The sequence below is a fragment of the Tachyglossus aculeatus genome, chromosome 17 (genome assembly GCF_015852505.1).
Source record: "Tachyglossus aculeatus isolate mTacAcu1 chromosome 17, mTacAcu1.pri, whole genome shotgun sequence".
Classification (NCBI taxonomy): Eukaryota; Metazoa; Chordata; class Mammalia; order Monotremata; family Tachyglossidae; genus Tachyglossus; species Tachyglossus aculeatus.
Window position 1 is genome coordinate 8,640,838 of NC_052082.1, and position 22,497 is coordinate 8,663,334.

General features: G+C 45.6%; 1 protein-coding gene across 3 annotated transcripts in view; it reads left to right on the forward strand.

The window, feature by feature from the left end:
- The window catches only part of SLC4A4 (solute carrier family 4 member 4), a 355,442-nt gene that overhangs the window by 306,885 nt on the left and 26,060 nt on the right, over positions 1-22,497 (forward strand). For all 3 annotated transcript variants that reach the window (XM_038758874.1, XM_038758873.1, XM_038758875.1), the window contains exons 17-20: positions 5,049-5,162; positions 6,165-6,326; positions 9,526-9,704; positions 10,760-10,832. In XM_038758874.1, the coding sequence (XP_038614802.1) occupies positions 5,049-5,162; positions 6,165-6,326; positions 9,526-9,704; positions 10,760-10,832 (528 nt within the window). The remainder of the gene's footprint in view (positions 1-5,048; positions 5,163-6,164; positions 6,327-9,525; positions 9,705-10,759; positions 10,833-22,497) is intronic.

Below are 22,497 nucleotides of genomic sequence, written 5' to 3' on the forward strand. Positions count from 1 at the left end.
CACTCGGCTTCACGTCGAGTGCTTACCACTCAACAGGGGTTTAATAAATATAATCGCTTCTACTAGTATTTACTGAACAAAGTCTACTGAGTGCACTGCACCGCCCTAAGCTCAAGACACGTTCCCTGTCAACAGAGAACACATAGATTGATTGATTGGCAAGGAACTGGGGTTTGTTGGCTGCCCTGCTATTGCTGGAAGCTTGGAGGCAACCCTGGTCTTTGGTTCAGGGCCTATGGTGTAATGGATAGAGCATGGGCCGGGTTCTAATTCCGGCTCTGCCATGTAATAATAATAACAATAATAGTATTTGTTAAGTGCTTACTATGTGCCAAGCACTGTTCTAAGCACTGGGGTAGATACAAGGTGATCAGGTTGTCCCACGTGGGGCTCACAACCTTAATCCCCATTTTACAGATGAGGTAACTGAGGCACAGAGAAGTGAAGTGACTTACCCAAAGTCACACAGCTGACAAGTGGCGGAGCCGGGAGTTGAACCCATGATCTCTGACTCCAAAGCCCGGGCTCTTCCACTGAGCCACGCTGCTTCTCCTGTGTGACCCTGGGCAAGTCACTTCACTTCTCTGGGCCACAGTTCCCTTGTCTCTAAAATGGGGATTGAGACTGTGAGCCTCATGTGGGACAAGGGCTGTGTCCAAAATGATTTGCTTGTCCACCCCAGCACTTAGTACAGTGCCTGGCACAAAGTAAGTGCTTAATAAATACCACGATTAGGAACAGGTCCCATTCCCCCTCCCTGGAGGATGCATAGTCAGGCAGCCAATCGTATTTATTGAGTGTGTACTGTGTGCAGAGCACTATACTAAGCGCTTGGGAGAGTACAATGTGACAATAAACAGACTCATTCCCCACCAACAACGAGCTAGTGTGTACACAGGATGAACACTGAATCATTCCCTAAATCTCACAGCTACAAACCCCTAAATCCGGTGTTGCGTATCGGCTTGGATCTGTACCAGATCCAAGAAGCAGTGTGGCTCAGTGGAAAAGAGCATGGGCTTTGGAGTCACAGGTCATGGGTTCAAATCCCCGCTCCACCAATTGCCAGTTGTGTGACTTTGGGCAAGTCACTTCACTTCTCTGTGCCTCAGTTACCTCATTTATAAAATGGAGATTGAGACTGTGAGTCTCCTGTGGGACAATCTGATCACCTTGTAACCTCCCCAGCGATTAGGACAGTGCTTTGCACATAGTAAGTGCTTAATAAATGCCATTATTATTAGTAGTAGTAGTAGTAATACCCCTCAAGCATTTGACATTCACCCCACCCTCAGCCCCACCATACATATGTCTATATCCATGATTCATTTAATGTCCGTCCCCCCATCTAGACTGTAAACTCCTCGTGGGCAAGGACTATGTCTACCAACTCGGTTGTATCATAGTCTCATTCGTTCATTCATAACTATTCACTGCATGTAGAGCACCCAAGTGCTTAGTACAGTGTTCTGCACTCAATAAATGCTCAATAAATACCATTGATTGATTAATGAGGGGGTCCCCTGAAGACTAATTCCAAACAAGCCAAAGGAAGAAGCATGGCCCAGTTTGGGAATCAGAAGGACCTGGGTTCTAATCCACTTCGCCACTCATCCACTGGGTGAGCAAGAAACCCATCACTTTTTTGTGTCATGCTTCCCTAAGTGTTCAGTACAGTGCATTGCATCTAGTGGATGCTTGTTCATTCATTCAATCATATTTATTGAGCACTTACTGTGTGCAGAGCACTGTACTAAGCGCTTGGGGAGTACAGATCAGCACCATATAGAGACGGTCCCTACCCAACAACGGGCTCACAGTCTAGAAGGGGGGGATTCCTAAGTCATTGTGACTTGATAAGCAGCACTGCTACAACTAATGATAATAACAAAGCTATTTGCTAAGTATTTACTATGTGCCAAGCATTCTTTCATTCATTCAATCATATTTATTGAGCGCTTACTGTGCGCAGAGCACTGTACTAAGTGTTTGGGAAGTACTGGGGTAGATACAAGATAAACAGATCAAACCCCTTCCCTGTCCCACACAAGGCTCACAGTCTAAGGGGGCGGGAAAGTAAGATTTAATCCTCATTTTTCAGAGGAGGAAACCAAGGCCCAGAGAAGTTAACTAATCGGCCCCAATTCCCACAGCAGGCTGGAGATGGAGATGGGTCTCTTAATTCCCAATCCCCTTTGCTTTTCCCATTCAGCCATGGTGCTTCTCAGATGCAGCTGATTCAGTGGCGGTGATGGTAGCAACAGCAGCAGCAGCAGAGCAGCAGCATGACTTAGTGGAAAGAGCCTGGGCTTGGGAGTCAGAGGTCATGGGTTCTAATCCTGTCCCCGCCGCTTGTCAGCTGTGTGACTTTGGGTAAGTCACTTAACTTCTCTGTGCCTCAGTTCCCTCATCTGTAATATGGGGATGAAGATTGTGAGTCCTACAGGGGGACAACCTGATTACCTTGTATCTACCCCAGTGCTTAGAACAGTGCTTGGCACATAGTAAGCGCTTAAAAAATACCTACATTATTATTATTAGCAGCAGCATTTGCGAGCTTGGTAACACAGATGCTCATGGGTGATCTGCATTGCAGAGGGGGACTGAATTCACCTTTCACTGGAGATGAACCACTTCTCATTGTTGCTGTAATAATAATAATAATAATAATAATAATAATAATAATAATAATGCTTGTTAAACACTGTCTGCCAAGCACTGCACTAATCACGGGGATAGATACAAGATTATCACGCTGGGCACTGTCTCTGTCCACATCAGGCTCACAGTCTTAAGTAGGAATCCCCATGTTACAGTTGAAGAATCTGAGGCACAGAGAAGTGACTTGCCCAAGGTCACACAGCAGACAAATGGCCGAACCGGGGTTAGAATCCATGTCCTCTGACTCCCAGTCCCTCGCTCTTTCCACTAGGCCAAGATACTGTCTCTAATGGTAGCTATTTTAATCATGAGTCTTCTGTTGTCTCCTGGGAATGAGTGAGGTGTGTGTTTAAAAAAGATAATTTAGGGTGGGTTTTTTCACCATGGAAGCATAGCTCATTGAGGGCAGAGGACATGTCTACCAACTCTTATGCCTTGTCCTCTCCCTAGTGCTTAGTACAGTGCTCTGCACACAGTAAGTGCTCAATAAATAGCCTCGATTGATTGGTAGCAGCGATTGTATTTACTGCCTTTCCAATCCCTTCCACCCTTGTCTTTCTCATTCCCATAAGGATCCCTGTTTCATCATTTGACCCGTTTCTTGAGATAGTTTCCAATTAATTAGGAACATTTGTTTTCCCTTCCTTTTTCTTCCCTCCCCTGGTTCTTCAGTTTAAAATGGACAGCTCTATGGAATAACAATGGAATAGGGCTTGCAGCACTCATTCGGAAATCAAACAAACGAGCTTTCCCAACCTCCTTTCTCCGAAACTCAGACCACCCAGAGTCCGACTTCATGGAGCCATTTTTGTTTGCTGTCTGAGAGCCGGTGGCTGAAATTGGCCACCTCTGACTCGTGAGACAGTTCTGAGCCCTGACAGAGGCTAATGGATTGTATTTCCAGCCTCGAGGAAGGGTAGGGCCTCTGAGCATCAGAGTTTGGTTTGGATGAACGTTCCCACGTATTAATGTGAATCCCGGCCCGTCTGAGGCCCCTGAATCCGCAGGAGCAGCAGGAGATGGGGTGGGTACTGGTTCATCCAAGAAGTGCCTGACTCCCCTGCTTCTGATCCCTGCCAGAAATGAGAAATAATAGTAATAATAATGGTATTTATTAACCGCATACTATGTGCTAAACCCTGTTCTATGTGCTGAGGTAGCTACAAGTTAATCAGGTTGGACACAGTCTCTGTCCCACATGGGGCTCACGGTCTTAATCTCCATTTTACAGATTTGGTAACTCAGGCACAGAGAAGCGAAATGATTTGCCCAAGGTCACGCAGCAGGCAAGTGGCAGAGCCGGGACTAGAAGCCAGGGCCTTCTCACTCCTGGGCCCGTGCTCTATCCACCAAGCCATGCTGCTTCTCTTAATAATTGTTGATGATGATAATGGCATTTAAGTGCTTACAATGTGCCAAGCCCTGTACTGAGCACAGGGGAAGATACAAATTAATCAGGACTGACACGGTCTTTATCCCACATGGCGCTAGTATCTAAGGGAAGGAAAACAGGTAGAATCCCCATTTTATAGATGAGGAAACCGAAGCACAGAGAAGTTCCGTGACTTAACCAAGGTCTCATGGCAGACAAGAAACTGAGAAGCAGCTTGACCTAGTGGATAGAATAAGGGCTTGAGCGTCAGAAGGACCTGGATTCTAATCCCGCCTCTGCCACTTCTCTGCTGTGCGACCTTGGGCAAGTCACAGAGTGAGAGTTAAAGGGGGCAAACACAATCTGAGAGAAAGGAAGGATATTGGAAATTATTTGTTGCTTAGATAATGATATCCCACTGATGGTCTGAACCTTAGTTTGGCAGAACTATTTCCTAGGCAAGCACTTTTGTGACTAAACTTCTTTATTTCCTGTAACTTCTTAGTGTTGGTTTTTGATTGCATAGGTAATCACCCCATTAGCAGTGACATCTTCTGATACAAAAAGATACACTAATGAGTGTCCCAGAGTGATTTCCGAAGCTGTATTAAACCTCTCGGTTATAGAGGTGAAATTTGAGTCAGATTGCTACAGAATAGGAGAATTGCTTCTTCAATGAGGAATGCATTTTTTCCTCCCATTACCCGTTGTTCTCATGCTTTTTAAGTGGGTCTAGAAAAGGCCTATTTTTTTCAATTTACAACTGTCTTCCCTAGGCAGAGCCTCCCAGTTTGAACCTTCACATCCAGGGGTAAGAAGCGGTGAACACGCATTTGAAAGGCCCCTCACCACAGAGTGACTTGTTGTCCTTTACACCCAGAAGTCATAACTTTATACTTGCGTCAAAAGCAAAGCCCCAAATTCCCTCTGAAGCCGAGCAGGAAGCAGATCGAAACAAATAAAGGGAGTGGGCCTGGGGCTAACAGAGAAATGGTTCCCATTGTCTCTCTCTCAGGCCCGGAAACTGATCAGTGATTTTGCTATCATCCTGTCCATCTTCATCTTCTGTGGCATAGATGCCCTGGTGGGCGTGGACACTCCAAAACTGATTGTGCCAAGTGAGTTCAAGGTAGGTGAAACCCCAAGCAGACATTGGCTCTTTGCTCTCTTTACTCCTTCCATCTCAGCTGCTGCTTCCACTGGGGAGCTCACCTGGATTAATAACCCATCGTCCTCCCTTTTCATCTTTTGTTTGGCAAGAAAGGAGATTTGGTTTCAGTCGGGGGAATGAATCAAATCAATCAATCATTTTGTATATGAAGAGCATGTGTGTAGCACGTGTGCTACTTGTTTGCAGCCTGTGCATAATGCATGTGTAGTATATGCCCAATACATGTGCAGAACACATGCACTGTGTGTAGTACACGTGCAGCACGTGCACATGCGCAGCACTTAAGGGGAGTGTGCAGGATGCGTAAAGTGCATGCAAAGTTTGTGTGCAGAGTTTAGGCAGTCTGTGGGTGCAGTATATGGAGTATATGATGGCCAAAGCTTGGCGTCGTTTCATAATATAATGTATTTATATTATTGCCTGCCCACCGGCCCCCAGACAGTAAGCTCGCTGTGGGCAGGGAATGTGTCCATTTATTGTTCTATTGTAAGTGCTTAGTACAGTGCTCTGCACGCAGTAAGTGCTCAATAAATACAAAGAAATGAATGAATAAGATGAACACTTTTGTCACATGTGGAAGCTACCACCTTTTGGGCTACTAGTTCAATATCTTCATAAAAATGGCCAGATGTTCTTCACGGAATCCAAGTTCAAGGTTATTGTTACAACGCTCATTACAACCATTCATTCGACCGTTTTTCATTCAATTATTTTTACTGAGTGCTTACTGTGTGCAGAGCACTGTACTAAACCCTCAGGAGAGCACACTATTACAATAAAAAGGCACATTCCCTGCCCTCAGTGAGCTTACAGTCTAAAGAGGGAGACTATCGTTACAACTCTTGGGCAGTTAGCAAAGTCAGGTCTAAGACTTGTCTCCCTAGCTGATTCACACCAACGTCGGCAAGCCTGGTCCCGCCGCCCCTATTCCGAAAAGTTTCTTTTCTCTCCTCCTTGAAGCCGACGAGTCCAGACCGAGGTTGGTTTGTGGCCCCTTTCGGAGGGAATCCTTGGTGGGTGTATCTGGCCGCGGCGATCCCCGCCCTGTTGGTGACCATTCTGATTTTCATGGACCAGCAGATCACAGCCGTCATCGTCAACAGGAAAGAACACAAGCTCAAGGTGAGGTTCCTCTCTGTTATTGGGGAGAGAGTTTGACCCTTGTGGGAACCATTTACTGGTCCGCTTTGAATCGGATGTCTGAGCCGCTCAAGGATCGTTTCTTCGTGTGCACGTGTGGCTTAGGCTGCAGTCCAAGAACTGTTGCATCATTTGATCGATTAATAATAATAATAATAATGGCATTTATTAAGCGCTTACTATGTGCAAAGCACTGTTCTAAGCGCTGGGGAGGTTACAAAGTGATCAGGTTGTCCCACGGGGGGCTCACACTCTTAATCCCCATTTTACAGATGAGGTAACTGAGGCCCAGAGAAGTTAAGTGACTTGCCCGAAGTCACACAGCTGACAATTGGCGGAGCCGGGCTTTGAACCCGTGACCTCTGACTCCCAAGCCCGGGCTCTTTCCACTGAGCCACACTGCTGTAAAGTACGTTGGACTCTACGAAGAGAGTTACTTAATTTTGTATATGCGACTGTTCTGTTCTTGGGCTCAAAGGGGTGGTATTTCATCAATTAATCCCTAGGACTAGAGATCAAAGGGAACTGGGGAGAATGTCAGTAGAGACCCTGCGATGTCAGATACCTCAAATGGTGTTACTTTCATTCATTCATTCATTCAATCATATTTATTGAGCGCTTACTGTGTGCAGAGCACTGTACTAAGCGCTTGGGAAGTCCCAATTGGCAACATCTAGAGACGGTTCCTACCCAACAGCGGGCTCACAGTCTAGAAGGGGGAGACAGAGAACAAAACAAAACGTATTGACAAAATAAAATAAGTAGAATAAATATGTACAAGTAAAATAAATAAGTAGAGTAATACTTTACAGGTTATACCTAGATAGAGCTCAGTATATGGTCAAATTTGAAGGCTGGGCATATATTCTGGAAGGTAACATCGTATTAGGTAGTCGCACATTCACACGTGAAGATGATGCTATTGACGTGATGAAGTTTTGAGGTTCACGGGTAGGCCAAATTTGGTACCCGCAATTCCAACCACATAGAATGGGTAAAATGATTAAGCAAACTTCTGTTTTCATCTCTTGTGTAAGCTAGTCGTTGTTTTTGCAGTTCCCCCTTAAGTGTCACACCCTGTCTCCGGTCCAAACAACACAATTTGGAAATGTTTCTGTCAAACTGTGGCCTAATGGAAAGAACCCAGGCCTCAGAGCTCCTGTGTCCTAATCTCAGCTCCGCCACTTCTCTGCTGTGTGACCTTGGGGAAGTCACTTACCTTCTCCGTACCTCAGTTCCCTCAACTGTGAAATCGGGGTTAAATACCCGTTCTCCCTCCTACTTAGACTGTGAGTGCCATGGGGGGCCTGATTATCTTGCCCTAGCACTTTAGTATAGTGCTTGGCATATAGTGAGAGCTGAATAAATATCATTAATATAACTATCATTATTCGAAGCAGCGTGGCTCCGTGGAAAGAGCACGGGCTTTCGAGTCAGAGATCATGGGTTCAAATCCTGCCTCCACCAATTCTCAGCTGTGGGACTTTGGGCAAGTCACTTCACTTCTCTGTGTCTCTGTTACCTCATCTGTAAAATGGGGACGAAGACTGTGAGCCCCCCGTGGGACAACCTGATCACTTTGTAACCTCCCCAGTGCTTAGAACAGTGCTTTGCACATAGTAAATGCTTAATAAATGCCATTATTATTATTATTACTAATGATAATGAAAATAAGAGTGACTAGAGCCATGAGTGTGGTCCAGGGTGGAAATTTTGGCACCTTGGTGAAAGGAGAGTGACGCTCTGCTTCTCTGAAACAGAATCCCCCAAATAACAGAGACGTGGCCTCTACTAAAAACCCAACTTTGACATTTAAAAAGCCACATCCCATCCCATCTCCCTATTGCCATGAGTTCTTCCCACTGTGAAAATGGGCTGGTTCTATTTTCCCAGGCCCTAGAGGGATGCGAAGCATTTGAGTCCTTCCTAAACAAAGTCAAGAAATATAACCACCATAATAATATTATATCATTGTTGAAAAATATTTAGTCAGCGAGGAAGGAAGGCAGCAGTGTGTTACATGGTGTGCACTCCCATTTAGTAAATGTCCTTGAACACATCAGTCAATCCATCCATCACTGGTATTTATTGAGTGCTTAATCTATGCAGAGCACTGTACTAATCATTTGGGAGAGTACAATACCATGGAGTTGGTAAGATGACAGACACTGGGAGAATTCTTTGGGTGTGACATCTTAGATGCAGAAAAGATCTAAGAAGCAGCAGCTAATTGACGGAATTATTGTCTGAGCCCAAGACCCGAAGGGTGTTTGTATCTGTGTTGCCAAGACTGACCGTCGCTGGATATGTCCCAAAGTTTCCTAGTGATTAAACCAAAATCAGGCAAATTGGCATCCTAACCATCTGGATGGCAAAATGCCAAACCCTTGGAGAGTGAAGTCACTTTGTCCTCATCCTCAGAGGGGCCTTATGAGAGCAAGAAACCATTGCGATCCTGAGAAAACTTGAGAGAGACTAGTGAATAGGTGCTTATGAGCTATTGAGAGAGATATTAGAAAAACATTAGGTTGAGATCCTTGGAGATATCCTCAATGGTGGCTTGATTCCCTTCAGAACGTTAGCTCCCTGTGAGCAGGGATATTGTACAGTTTTGAGAACTAATGTGGGCTAGAGGATAGAGGTGTCAGTAGTTATGTACCTGGCAAATAATAATAATAATGGCATTTGTTAAGCACTTACTATGTGCCAGGCACTGTACTAAGCTCTGGGGTGGATACAAGGAAAGCGGGTTGGATGAAGTCCCTGCCCCACATGGGGCTCACAGTCTCAATCCTCATTTTATAGATGAGGGAACTGAGGCCCAGAGGAGTAAAGTGACTTGCCCAAAGTCACACAGCAGATATGGGGTGGAGCAGGGATCAGAACTCATGCCCGTTGTTGGGTAGGGACCGTCTCTATATGTTGCTGACTTGTACTTCCCAAGCGCTTAGTACAGTGCTCTGCACACAGTAAGCACCCAATAAATACGATTGAATGAATGCCCTTCTTAATCCCAGGCCTATAAGCACTGTAAGCACGTAACAAATACCATAAAAAAAGAGAAAAAAAGGGTCTCCTTTATTTGGAGTTTTACAGTACCCTCTGCCTAGAATTAATGTGGATTCTATCCTTAGAAGCCGATTTCCATGTTTCACTGTGGCTCTGTCATCTCTTTCCACAGAAAGGTGCAGGTTATCATCTGGATCTGTTTTGGGTGGCCATCCTCATGATTATCTGCTCTTTCATGGCCCTCCCTTGGTACGTGGCAGCGACAGTCATTTCCATAGCTCACATCGACAGCCTCAAGATGGAGACCGAGACTTCAGCCCCGGGAGAACAGCCCAAGTTCTTGGGAGTAAGGTATGCTTAAAGCCAGCAAACGCCATCCTAGTCTAATCTAGGATTCAGGTCTCAGGGAATAAGCTCTGTCTCAGTGATAGAAGACTTTCGGACCAAATAGGGCAGAAACTGGGGAAGAGTGGTTCATTATTCAAAGTCTCATTCTAACACACCAGTTTACTATGAATAGCCAACAGCACAAACAGCCCCTTTGTCCCCGTAGGTCAAGATTTTGACCTTCCCTCAGACACTTATTCAGACGAAGTAGGCCTGGGCCATTTTCCTTTGGACTTGAAACCTCTGATGTAAAGCGCCTTAGCTCCTCTTAAACATCTATTTAGAAAAAGTCTGTTTATTCCCACCTAGACATTTTCCATCTGGAACAGTACCACTAAGAAGTCTGACCTTCAGTATTGAAATCAAACTGTGACCTAATGGGGTGTTTATACAGTTCCTGTAGTGACAGTGTGCTTGTTTGGATGATGAGCTAAAAACCCTCTAGAGCCAGAGGTATTTCCCCTAGGACTAAATGGGGGCAAAGATCTTAAAAGCTGAGGATGTCGGTGGAGAGGAGAAGGCTATCACTGCCCTTTGAGAGTCCATGAGCTTCTCCCTGTGTTGTTTACTAATCCGCATGTTGTCAGCATAAAAACCGTTTCTTGCAGAAGTAGAGTTAAGGTATCAGGAAAGATTATCAGTGGTATTTACTGAGCGCTTCCCATGTGCCAAGCGCTGTGCTGAGTGCTCCGTTATAACTCCAGAGAGGCTGGTAATAACCAAGAACAAATGGTGAGTCTGTTCCTCCCTGACAAATCAACTGGTGCCCCACAGAGAATTTCACTGCCTTGTCGACAATCCCAAGTCCTGCATTAGCCTTTTTATTTTCTTTACGTTAGCTGTGTTGTTCTGGCACATTGTGCTTGAGGTATTAATAACCTCCCATCAGTTTTTTAAGCAACTGGACTCTTTTAGGTTTGTTGGTTTTGGAAGTTCAGAGTCTTTTCCGGAGGTGAACAGAGAGAAAAATCGATGCGAAAGCAGGGAGGTGGATTGGTAATATTTTGATTTGGTTTCAGGGAGCAGAGAGTCACTGGAACCCTTGTGTTCATTCTGACTGGTCTGTCAGTTTTTATGGCTCCCATCCTGAAGGTAAATATATCAGATCATCTCCTCCCTCCCTCCACCTCCCCTTCCTCCTCCTCTTCCTCCTCCACTTTCCCTTCTTCCTCCTCACATTGAAACTGGTCCTTCAGCAGCAAGACCACTTAGTTGGTTTTTGAAACACCATCTGCAAGGCTCAGGAGAGACTCTCTTCTCATCATCTGTCATGAGACTAGACAGAATACAGCCTTCCCACCTCCTTCCTCATCTCTCCATCCCTTTCCTTCTTTCCCTCCCCTGTTTTCTTCCCCTATTGCTGCCTCCTCTTTTCCTTCTCTTCCTCCAACTTTTCCCCTCTTTTCCCCTTCTATTTCTTCCAATCTCCCTCCTTCCACCTTTCTCCACCTCTTTCCTCCCTCCACCTCCCCTTCCCCAGCACACCCCAAACTCCACTCCAGTTTCTTTAAATCGAATGGCTGATGACCATCCAATCTCTGGGAAATAGACCGAGGGCAGGCAATTGTGTGTGGGAGGTGTGCGATCAGGAGGAACCAACCCCGGCTTTATTTTCTCCATACGGAAGGCTTGTTGACCGAGTTTCCACCATCTCTAACTAAGAAGACCAACGACTAAGCAAAGCGAGCTAAGAGAACCACTGACCTAGAATCAGGGAGCAGCGAAAGGGATAAAAATGCAAGCCTAATGTGAGATGAATTATGAGTTTGGTAGTGTCATTATGGGCACATCTCTTCTAGGAGGTCTTCCCTGTCTAAGCCCTCCTTTCCTCTTCTCCCACTCACTTCTACATCATCCTGACTTGCTCCCTTTATTCATCCCCCTCCCAGCCCCACAGCACTTATGTCCATATCTGTAATTTATTTATTCATATTAATGTCTACCTCCCGCTCTGAACTATAAGCTTGTTGTGGGCAGGGAAGGTGTCAGTTTATTGTTCTGTTATACTCTCCCAAAAATACAGTGCTGTGCACACAGTAAGCACCCAATAAATATGACTGAATGAAGTAGAGTCCCTCCAGGAAAGAAAACCCAAAACCTCAGAGAGCTTCCTGCCAGGAACCAGAGAAGGGACTGAAAGACAATTGGCCCGATCAGGTTTGAAATTGTTTCCAGATCTCACTTTTAGGAAGAACAGCATTTGTCAGAAGTGGAAAGTTCCAATCTCATCTTCCATCCCTCCCATTCTGCCAGGGTCTCAGCATATTAGCATTAATAATAACAACAATGATAATTATAATCATTGTTATTGTGGTATTAGTTAGGAGCTTACTATGTGCCAAGCACTGTAGAGTGCTGGGTAGATACAAGGCAAACAGGTTGGATACAGTCGCTATCCCACATGGGGATCACAGTCTGAGGGGAAGGGAAAACAGGTATTGAATCCTCATTTTCTATAGGAAAAGGAAGGTCAGCCTTTGGCTACGAGGATCCAGCCTGGAAGTCATTTCAGGAAGCTGGATAGACCAAGACATCCCAGTGCCTGAGGAGTAGTAACAGTAGAAATTATTGAGCATCAGAAACACACTGCACCAAGCCTTTGGGATGTACAAAATAAAGACTCATTTGGTGGTTTTTATTGAGCACTCACTGAACTAAGCGCTTTGGAGAGTTCAATGCAGAAGAGTTGATTCATTCATTCATTCAATCATATTTATAGATGTGTTCCTTGCCCACAAGGACATTACAATCTAGAAATGGAGGCAGACTTTAACATAAAGTGTGGATATGGTCATAATTTCTATGGGGCTGAGGGTGAGGAGAATATTAAATAATAATAATAATAATGGCATTTATTAAATGCTTACTATATGTCAAGCACACTGTTCTAAGTGCTGGGGAGGTTACAATTTGATCAGGGGGGTTCACGGTCTTAATCCCCATTTTACAGATGAGGTAACTGAGGCACAGAGAGGTTAAGAGACTTGCCCAAAGTCACACAGCTGACAAGTGGCAGAGCCGGGATTTGAACCCATGACCTCTGACTCCAAAGTCCATGCTGTTTCCACTGAGCCACGCAAAGTAACGTAGAAGGGAGTGAACTGGTAGAGTGTTCTAAAGCCATGGTAAGGAAGTTTGGTTTGATGGGGAAGTGGGTGGGCAACCACCCAAGGTTCTGAAGGAGTGGCGAAACATGGACTAAATTTTTCTGTAAAAATGATCCAGGCACCAGAGTGAAGTAAGAACTGAAGTGGGGAGAGATGGGAGACAGGGAGGTCAGGGAGGTCAGTGAGGAGGCTGATAGAATAGTCAAGGTGTGATATGATAAGTGCTTGGATCAGCATAGTAGCAATTTGGATGGAAAAGGCAGGTTTTAGTGATGATAATTGTGGCATTTATCAAGCACTGACTATGAGACAGGCATTGAACTAATCATTGGGTTAAATACAAGCAAATCGGGTTGGACACTGGTCCTGGCCCACATGGGGCTCACAGTGCTAATCCCCATTTTACAGCTGAGGCAGCTGAGGCACAGAGAAGTGAAGTGACTTGCCCAAGATCACACAGCAGACAAATGGCAGAGCTGGTACTAAAACCCAAATCCTTCTGACTGTGCTCTAATAATAATAATAATAATAATAATGATGGCATTTATTAAGCACTTACTATGTGCAAAGAACTGTTCTGAGCACTGGGGAGGTTACAAGGTGATCAGGTTGTCCCACATGGGGCACATAGTCTTAATCCCCATTTCACAGATGAAGTCACTAGGGCACAGAGAAGTTAAGTGACTCGCCCAAAGTCACACAGCTGGCAAGTAGCGGAGCTGGGGTTTGAACCCATGAACTCTGACTCCAAAGCCCATGCTCTTTCCACTGAGCCACGCTGCTTCTCTAACCACCAGTGATAGGTAGAACTGACGGGATTTGGTGACAGAGTGAAAATGTAGGTTGAATGAGAGAGATGAGAATTCTTCTGCTCAGAGACCAGGGCTGAGGAGGCTGGGGTGGTGGGCTTTGGCTAAGAGTACTAAACCACCCAGTCCCAAACAGGGGGCCTCCAGGACCCCAAATCAATGACAGTGATATTTCTTGAGTGCTTACTAATTGCAAAGCACTGTGCTCAGCACTCGGGAGAGTAAAATACAATAGAGTTGGTAGATGTGATCGCTGCCCTCAAGGAGCTTACAGTCTACCTGGGGAGACAAACATTAAAATAAATTACAGGTAGGGGAAATTAGAGAGTAGGAGGAGAGGTGCATAAGCGCTCTGGGGCTTAGGGTAAGGTCAGTATCAAAGTGCCTAAGTCAGTCAGTGGTATTTATTGAGCGCTTAGGGTGTGCAGAACACTTGGGAGAGTACAATATAGCAGTATAATGGACACATTCCCTGCCCACAACAAGCTTAATAATAATAATAATAATAATGGCATTTACTAAGCACTTACTATGTGCAAAGCACTGTTCTAAACACTGGGGAGGTTACACGGTGATCAGGTTGTCCCACATGGGGCTCACAGTCTTAATCCCCATTTTACAGATGAGGGAACTGAGGCACAGAGAAGTGAAGTGACTTGCCCAAAGTCACACAGCTGACAGCTTACAGCTTACAGTCTAGAGGAAGGGGAACAGAACTAAGTGCAGAGGCAATGCGATGCAACATGATCCCCCCTATTTTCTTGGGCTCAAAGGACAGCCTGGGCCAGCCTTAGGTGTGATGTACAGAGCAAATTCTGCTCTTTTCCGCAGTAATGGTTCACTGGCTCAGGTCTTCCCAAATCCACCAGCAGAAGAGCAAGGCCCAGGGCCAGAGAACACCGGGCCCCGAAACCACAGGAAGGGCTATTTTTAGGGAAATCATCAAGCCCGCCCCTTCCCTAATGCCTCCTCTCGATGTCTGGCTTCATCTCCAGCTCATCTGCGTCCCTGCCAGCCAAAACAACTGCAGAGGAGAGGAAACTGGCCATCCTCTCAATCTGACCCATTCCCTTTTAGCTTCATCCATCAAGTTTTCTAGATTCCAGTTTTTGAACCCCATGCGGATGAGGGGACTGTGTCCAATCTGATTGTATTGTCTCTACCCCAGTGTTCAGTACAGCGCTTGACACATAGTAAGTATTTAATCCCACAGTTACTGCTGTTGTTATAATCACGTTGGAGGGGAGAAATGGGAGAAGGCTCTTCAGGGGATCTGTGGCAAGAAACCTATGGAACTGGGCTCTGCTTTAGCCAGCCCTCATTAAGCAGGAACACGGTAACATTAGCACAAAAGCCACGGAAGCAGCATGGCGTAATGGAAAAAACCCGGACCCAGAAGTCAGAAGGTCATGGATTCTAATCCTGGCTCTTCCGCTTGTCTTCTGTGTGACCTTGGTAAAGTCACTTCACTTCTCTGGGCCTCAGTTACCTCATCTGGAAATGGGGATTGAAATCAGAAAATCCACGTAAGACAGAGACTGTGTCAAGCTGATTTGCTTGTATCTACCCCGGCACTTAATATAGTGCCTGGCACATAGTAAACACTTAACAAATACCATGCATTATTATTATCATCATCATCATCTTGGCTGTCCGTTCCCTTGAATCTCAGAAAATGCTCAATGCCATTTTGTTTCCACAGTAAAATCCATTTATAACACAGCTGAAGGAACTAATTCTTGGGAATGGTCTTACACTATCCAGATGTCTTTTGTTATGGGGGACTTTGAAAGCATATTCAATGGTGTCTCTCCTAAATCCATTACCCTCTCCCAAGTGTTTAGTGCAGTGCCCTGCACACGTAGGTGCTCATGTAATCCTACTGGATGACTGATTCAGTTTCTTTGAGGATTGCCGGATTTGGTGGAGCAAAAGTGGTTCGTGTTAAGGAGGTTTTCACTGTGTTTGGAAAAGACAGTTATCACTACCAGAGAGCATAAAGAAAGGGTAGAAAAGCTTTTCAGGCTCAATCGGAAAGGAGCATTTAATGCATACCTCCTTCCTTTCCCCACAGCACCTGTACATATGTATATATGTTTGTATATATTTATTACTCTTTATTTATTTATTTATTTTACTTGTACATATCTATTCTATTTATTTTATTTTGTTAGTATGTTTGGTTTTGTTCTCTGTCTCCCCCTTTTAGACTGTGAGCCCACTGTTGGGTAGGGACTGTCTCTATATGTTGCCAACTTGTACTTCCCAAGCGCTTAGTACAGTGCTCTGCACATAGTAAGCGCTCAATAAATACGATTGATTGATTGATTGATTGATCTAAGCACCTCGAGGACATCTGCGTGTAGATGGCAAGTGCTTGAGCCAGCCAGCCAGTCAGGGGCTTGGGAGATCTAGCTGGGTGGGTTTTGCCAGCCTTCAAGACTGCGGACACCCTTTTTTTAAAATTTCATGGTATTTAATTGCTGACTATGTGACAAACACTGTTCTAAGCACTGGGATAGAATCAAGTTAATTAGGTATCAGACACAGTCCCTGTCCCACATGGGGCTCACAGTCTAAGTAAGTGGGAGAGCAGGAGAACTAAAGCCCAGAGAAGTGAGGTGACTTGCCTAAGGTCACACGGCAAGCATTTGGCAGAGACGGGATTAGAACCCAGGTCCTCTGTCTCCCAGGCCCATGCTCTTTCTACTAAACCATTGGAGAAGCAGGATTGCAAAGTGGATAGAGCACGGTCCTGGGAGTTGGAAAGTTATGTGTCGTATCCCGGCTCTGCCAATTGTCAGCTGTGTGACTTTGGGCAAGTCACTTAACTTCTCTGGGCCTCAGTTCCCTCATCTGCAAAATGGGGATGAAGACTGTGAGCTCCCTGTGGGACAACCTGATCACCTTGTACCCCCCCCCCCCAGCTTTGCACATAGTATAACATATATATACGGTGCTTTGCACATAGTAAGCGCTTAATAAATGCCACTATTATTAATCCTGGCTCCACCACTTGTCTGCTGTGTTAACTTGGGCAAGTTACTTTACTTTTCTGGGCCTCTGTTCCCTCATCTGTAAAATGGGGATTGAGACTGTGAGCCCCACATGTGGGACAGGGACTTTGTCCAACCCGATTTGCTTGTATCTACCCCAGCACTTAGTACAGTGCCTGGCACATAGTAAGTGCATCCCTGGTGGGTCTTAGAGCCTGGGGTTTTGGGGGCCTAACCTTTGCTATCTCATTTACAAAGTCCAGAGAGGAAGAAAAGAAATTGGAACCACTGCTAATGCACTTTAAAGTAAAACACCAGGCAGTGTTCCCCACATGGGGTCTGTGGCCACGTGCTGTTGTGTGGGGTCAGAGTAGAGGGGCTTTCCCATAGGATGAGGAGGAGCAAAATCACTTCACTTCTCTGTGCCTCAGTTATCTCATCTGTAAAATGGGGATTGAGACTGTGAGCCCCATGGGAGACAGGGACTGTCTCCAACTTGATTTTCTTGTAACCATCCCTGTGCTTAGTACAATGCCTAGGTAAGTGCTTAACAAATGCTGTTATCATTATAATAATATTATTATTAGTAGTAGTATCCTCTTCCTTCGATGATGGCATTTATTAAATGCTTACTATCTGCAAAGCAGTGTTCTAAGCACTGGGGAGGTTACAAGGTGATCAGGTTGTCCCACGGGGGGCTCAAAGTCTTAATTCCCATTTTACAGATGAGGTAACTGAGGCCCAGAGAACTGAAGTGACTTGCTCAAAGTCACACAGCTGACAATTGGTGGAGCTGGGATTTGAACCCATGACCTCTGACTCCAAAGCCCGGGCTCTTTCCGTTGAGCCATGCTGCTTCTCTACCCCCAGCAGCCTGACCCCATTATGGCCTCATTGTTCTGAAGGAAGCCTTCTGGTGGCAAAGGAGTCAGAGGTCAGGGGTTCAAATTCCAGCACTGCCAATTTTCAGCTGTGTGACTTTGGGCAAGTCACTTCACTTCTCTGGGCCTCAGTTACCTCATCTGTAAAATGGGGATTAAGACTGTGAGCCCCCCGTGGGACAACCTGATCACCTTTTAACCTCCCCAGTGCTTAGAACAGTGCTTTGTACATAGTAAGTGCTTAATAAATGCCATCATTATGATTATTATTATTTAAAGGTGATACACAAGATGGTGTGATACAACAACACAAGCCCATGGGTCTGGGGGCTGGAGGGGATAGAGGCCGGGGGAGGGAGGGTGGGAAAAGGGAATAAAAATGAGATTGGGCTGTTTATCTGATAAATGAATTCCCCATCGGCACTCCCCACTGCTCCGTTGGTTAGGAAACAAATTCATCAGCAGGCCACCTTGCGCATTCTCCTCAAGAAGGCAGAGGTGTCTGAGGGGGAAGAGGGGACAGCCATTTGTTCCTGTAGGTTAAATAGCTGGGCTGCCATTCTGTGACTCTGTTTCTGCATATAGAAAGGTTCCCCAGGGGGCACGCGGCCCGTGACTACCGCTCGTGACCCTTGGTGGAAATATGACTTTTATGAGGAAGAGCAGAGGGGATGGCGGGTAAGGCGGAAAGTCCCCCGCTGACTTGGCCAAACAGGCCACACCTTCGTCTTGCCAGGCCAAGGGCACGCAAGCTCTGAGGGGGTGAGAAGGGGGCTGGGCCGCCCCTCGCCCGCAGGAAGGATGCCAACGAAATCAGAGCCCTGAGGAGTGTGGGGAAGAGATGGAGACAGGAGGGAAGAGGAAGTCTTTTAGACTGTGAGCCCACTGCTGGGTAGGGACTGTCTCTATATGTTGTCAACTTGTACTTCCCAAGCGCTTAGTACAGTGCTCTGCACACAGTAAGCGCTCAATAAATACGATTGATTGATTGATTGATTGAAGGGGTCAGGGGGAGTGGAGAGAGCTGGTGGGGAGGTGGTTTTTCAGTCTTCCTTTTTGCCTTTAATTAGAGGGAGTGAGTTTAGATCAGGGTCTTCTCGCCTACAGCCCGGAGGCATGCGCCTCAATTCATATATCTTCCATCTAGCCCACAGTTGGAAAAGAGTTTTAAAACTCACCACCAGACACCAAAGCTTTGGGGCAGGCGTTCAACTGTGTGTCTGTTTCTTTACCTATTTCCCCCGAATCTAATCTTGTGTCCCACCCAGGTTCCCGCTCCCCACTTCTCCATATCAAAGGTGGGTGGGAGATACCGAGGGAAGGATCAGGGGACACCTTAGCAACCCCGGGGGTCTCTGCTCCTCACCGGATTCTCAAGAGACTGAAGTATCTTGAAGTGTTCCACAGTGCACCTGGTTTTCCTCTTTCCCCTGTCCCTTCCTTCAACCCCTCTGGTCAAGGCAAAGTTTCCAGTGGCCTGAGATAATAATAATAATAATGGCATTTGTTAAGCTCTTACTATGTGCAAAGCACTGTTCTGAACTCTGGGGGGGGATACAAGGTGATCAGGTTGTCCCACGGGGGGCTCACAGTCTTCATCCCCATTTTACAGATGAGGTAACTGAGGCTCAGAGAAGTGAAGTGACTTGCCCAAGGTCAAACAGCAGACAGGTGGTGGAACCGGAGTTAGAACCCATGACCTCTGACCCCCAAGCCCGTGCTCTTTCCACTGAGCCACACTGCTTCACTTGGCCTAATGGAAAGTGCACAGGCCTGGCAGTTAGTGTACCTGGGCTCTAATCCCACCTTGCCTGCTGTGTGACCTCAGGCAAGTCACTAGATTTCTCTGTGCCTCAGCTTACTCATCTATAAAATGGGGATTAAATCCTACTCCACCCTACTTATACTATGAGCCCCATGTTGACAGGAAATGTATCCAGCCTGATTATCTTGTATCTACCCAAGTGCTTCGTGTGATGTTTGGTCCACAGTAGGTGATGAACAAGTACCATAATTGTTAATAATATTTGTTAAGCACTTGCTGTGTGTAGAGCACTGCACTAAGTAAGCACTGGGAAAGAGTATACGAGTAGGAATTAGACACGAACCCTGTCCCTTGAGGGGCTCACATCTATGAATAAAGGTGGGGAAGAGGACTGGAGTCAAAACCTTAAAACAGCAAAAGGGACAGGGACAAATATACAATACAAAAAGACAGTAGGGATCTGTGGCTAGAGGATCAGTATTTCAGGTTGCTTGTAATTCAGAGCCTACAGGTTACCCGTACCCACAGTAATAATAATAATAATAATAATGGCATTTACTAAGCGCTTACTATGTGCAAAGCACTGTTCTAAGTGCTGGGGAGGTTATAAGGTGATCAGGTTGTCCCACGGCGGGCTCACAGTCTTAATCCCCATTTTACAGATGAGGAGACTGAGGCACAGAGAAGTGGAGTGACTTGCCCGAAGTCACACAGCTGACAAGTGGCAGAGTCAGGATTTGAACCCATGACCTCTGACTCCAAAGCCCGGGCTCTTTCCACTGAGCCATGCTGCTTCTCTGCCACTCACCTCCCTCTGGTTCCACTGAACAGCAGGCTACAAATGCTGTTGTGTGAGACCCCACAAACACACACTCCCCAAACAAGTAATCAATCCATGGTATTTATTGAGCACTTATTATTAAGCACTTTATTCATTCATTCATTCAATCGTATTTATTGAGCGCTTACTGTGTGCAGAGCACTGTACTAAGCTCTTGGGAAGTACAAGTTTGCAACATATAGAGACGGTCCCTACCCAACAGCGGGCTCACAGTCTAGAAGGGGGAGACAGACAACAAAACAAAACGTATAAACCAAATAAAACTTAGGGGAGTGCAGTACAGCAGAGTTGGTAGACACGCTCCCTACCCACAAGGATCTTCATTGGTTTTCCTTCTTGGAAACAAGATCATTGACTTTTACTTTTTTGTCTCTTTAAGTGGAAAGACATTTCAATTTAGCATAAGCTCTTTGATCCTGAATACTGTATTAATCAAGGGGGCTGGGGTAGGGGTGGAGGGTAGATGCAAGATAATCGAGTACCATAATTATTATTATTAATTATTAGATAATCAGGTTGGACACAGTCTCTGTCGCACATGGGGCTCCTGGTTTAAGGGGTAGGGAGAGCAAGAGATAAATGAAGATCAGAGAGGCTATGTGATTTGTCTAAGGTCACACAGCGGATCAGTGGTAGAGGGAGGTTTAGAGCCTGATTCAGGGCATTCTTTCCACTAGGCCGCAATATCTGGGAGAAAATAATTCTCCCAGGGAGACACCCTCTGCCCAGACCCCTAAGATGTTTTATGGAATAAGATTGATCAATAGTATTTATTAAGCACCTACATTTTATAGAGTGCTATATAATAAGAGCTTGGAAAAAGAAGTAGAGGAAAGTATTGTATTCTCCTTAGTGCTCAGTATAGCACTGCACACACAGTCAGTACTCAATTAATACCCTTGATTTGTTGAAAAGAGCTTACAGTCTAAACAGGAAGCCTTTTCCATTTATAATAATTGTGGTATTTCTTAAGCACTTGCTATGTGCCAGGCACTGTGCTAAGCGCTATGGTGTATACAAGCAAATCAGGATGGACACAGGCGCCATCCCACATGCGGCTCACAGTTTTAATCCCCGTTTTCCAGATGAGGTGACAGAGTCCCGGAGAAGTTAAGTGACTTACCCAAGGTCACACAGCAGACAAGTGGTGGAGTCCGGATTAGATCTCAGGTCCTTCTGACTCCCAGCCTTGTGCCCTATCAAACGTGGCTCAGTGGAAAGAGCACGGGATTTGGAGTCAGAGGTCATGGGTTCAAATTCCGGCTCCACCACTTTTCAGCTGTGTGACTTTGGGCAAGTCACTTCACTTCTCTGTGGCTGAGTTACCTCATCTGTAAAATGGGGATTGATTGTGAGCCCCCCGTGGGACAAACTGATCACCTTGTAACCTCCCCAGCGCTTAGAACAGTGCTTTGCACATAGTAAATGCTTCATAAACACCATTATTATTATTATTCCCAAGTGCTTACATAAGTACCATCATCTTTACATAAAGTGCGGGTGTTTGGGCATCTTTGGATAGAAACTGATTTTAAGAAAATGAATGAGGAAGGGTGGCCAAGACAGAAAGTTACTTACTTCTAGACTGTGAGCCCACTGTTGGGTAGGGACTGTCTCTGTATGTTGCCAACTTGTACTTCCCAAGTGCTTAGTACAGTGCTCCGCACCCAGTAAGCGCTCAATAAATACGATTGATTGATCGATTACCGTCAACTTTATGTAAAGTGTGGGTGTTTGGGCATCTTTGGATAGAAACTGATTTTAAGAAAATGAACGAGGAAGGGTGGCCAAGACAGAAAGTTACTTCTGCATTCTATTTATTCTGACAGTATTGACACCTGTCCACTTGTTTTGTTTTGTGGTCTGTCTCCCCCCTTCTAGACTGTGAGCCCGTTGTTGGGTAGGGACCGTCTCTATATGTTGCCGATTTGTACTCTCCCAAGCTCTTAGTCCAGTGCTCTGCACACAGTAAGCGCTCAATAAGTACGATTGAATGGGTGAAAGAATGAATTTCAGTTTTGGGGGGACAAACCCTGTTGGATAGGGACTGTATCTATATGTTGCCAACTTGTACTTCCCAACCGCTTAGTACAGTGCTCTGCACCTGGTAAGCGCTCAATAAATACGATTGATTGATTGATTGATTGCTCAAGATAAAGATTCCCAAGAGTTTTATTAAGGACTTGGAACGTGCCGAGTGCCCCCCCTTGTGGTGGCTGCTGGGAATGGCCTCCCCATCCCCAACTTTGATTTTTCTCTCATTCTTTCATTCAATCGTATTTATTGAGCGCTTACTGTGTGCACAGCACTGGACTGAGCGCTTGGGAAGTACAAGCTGGCAACACATAGAGACGGCCC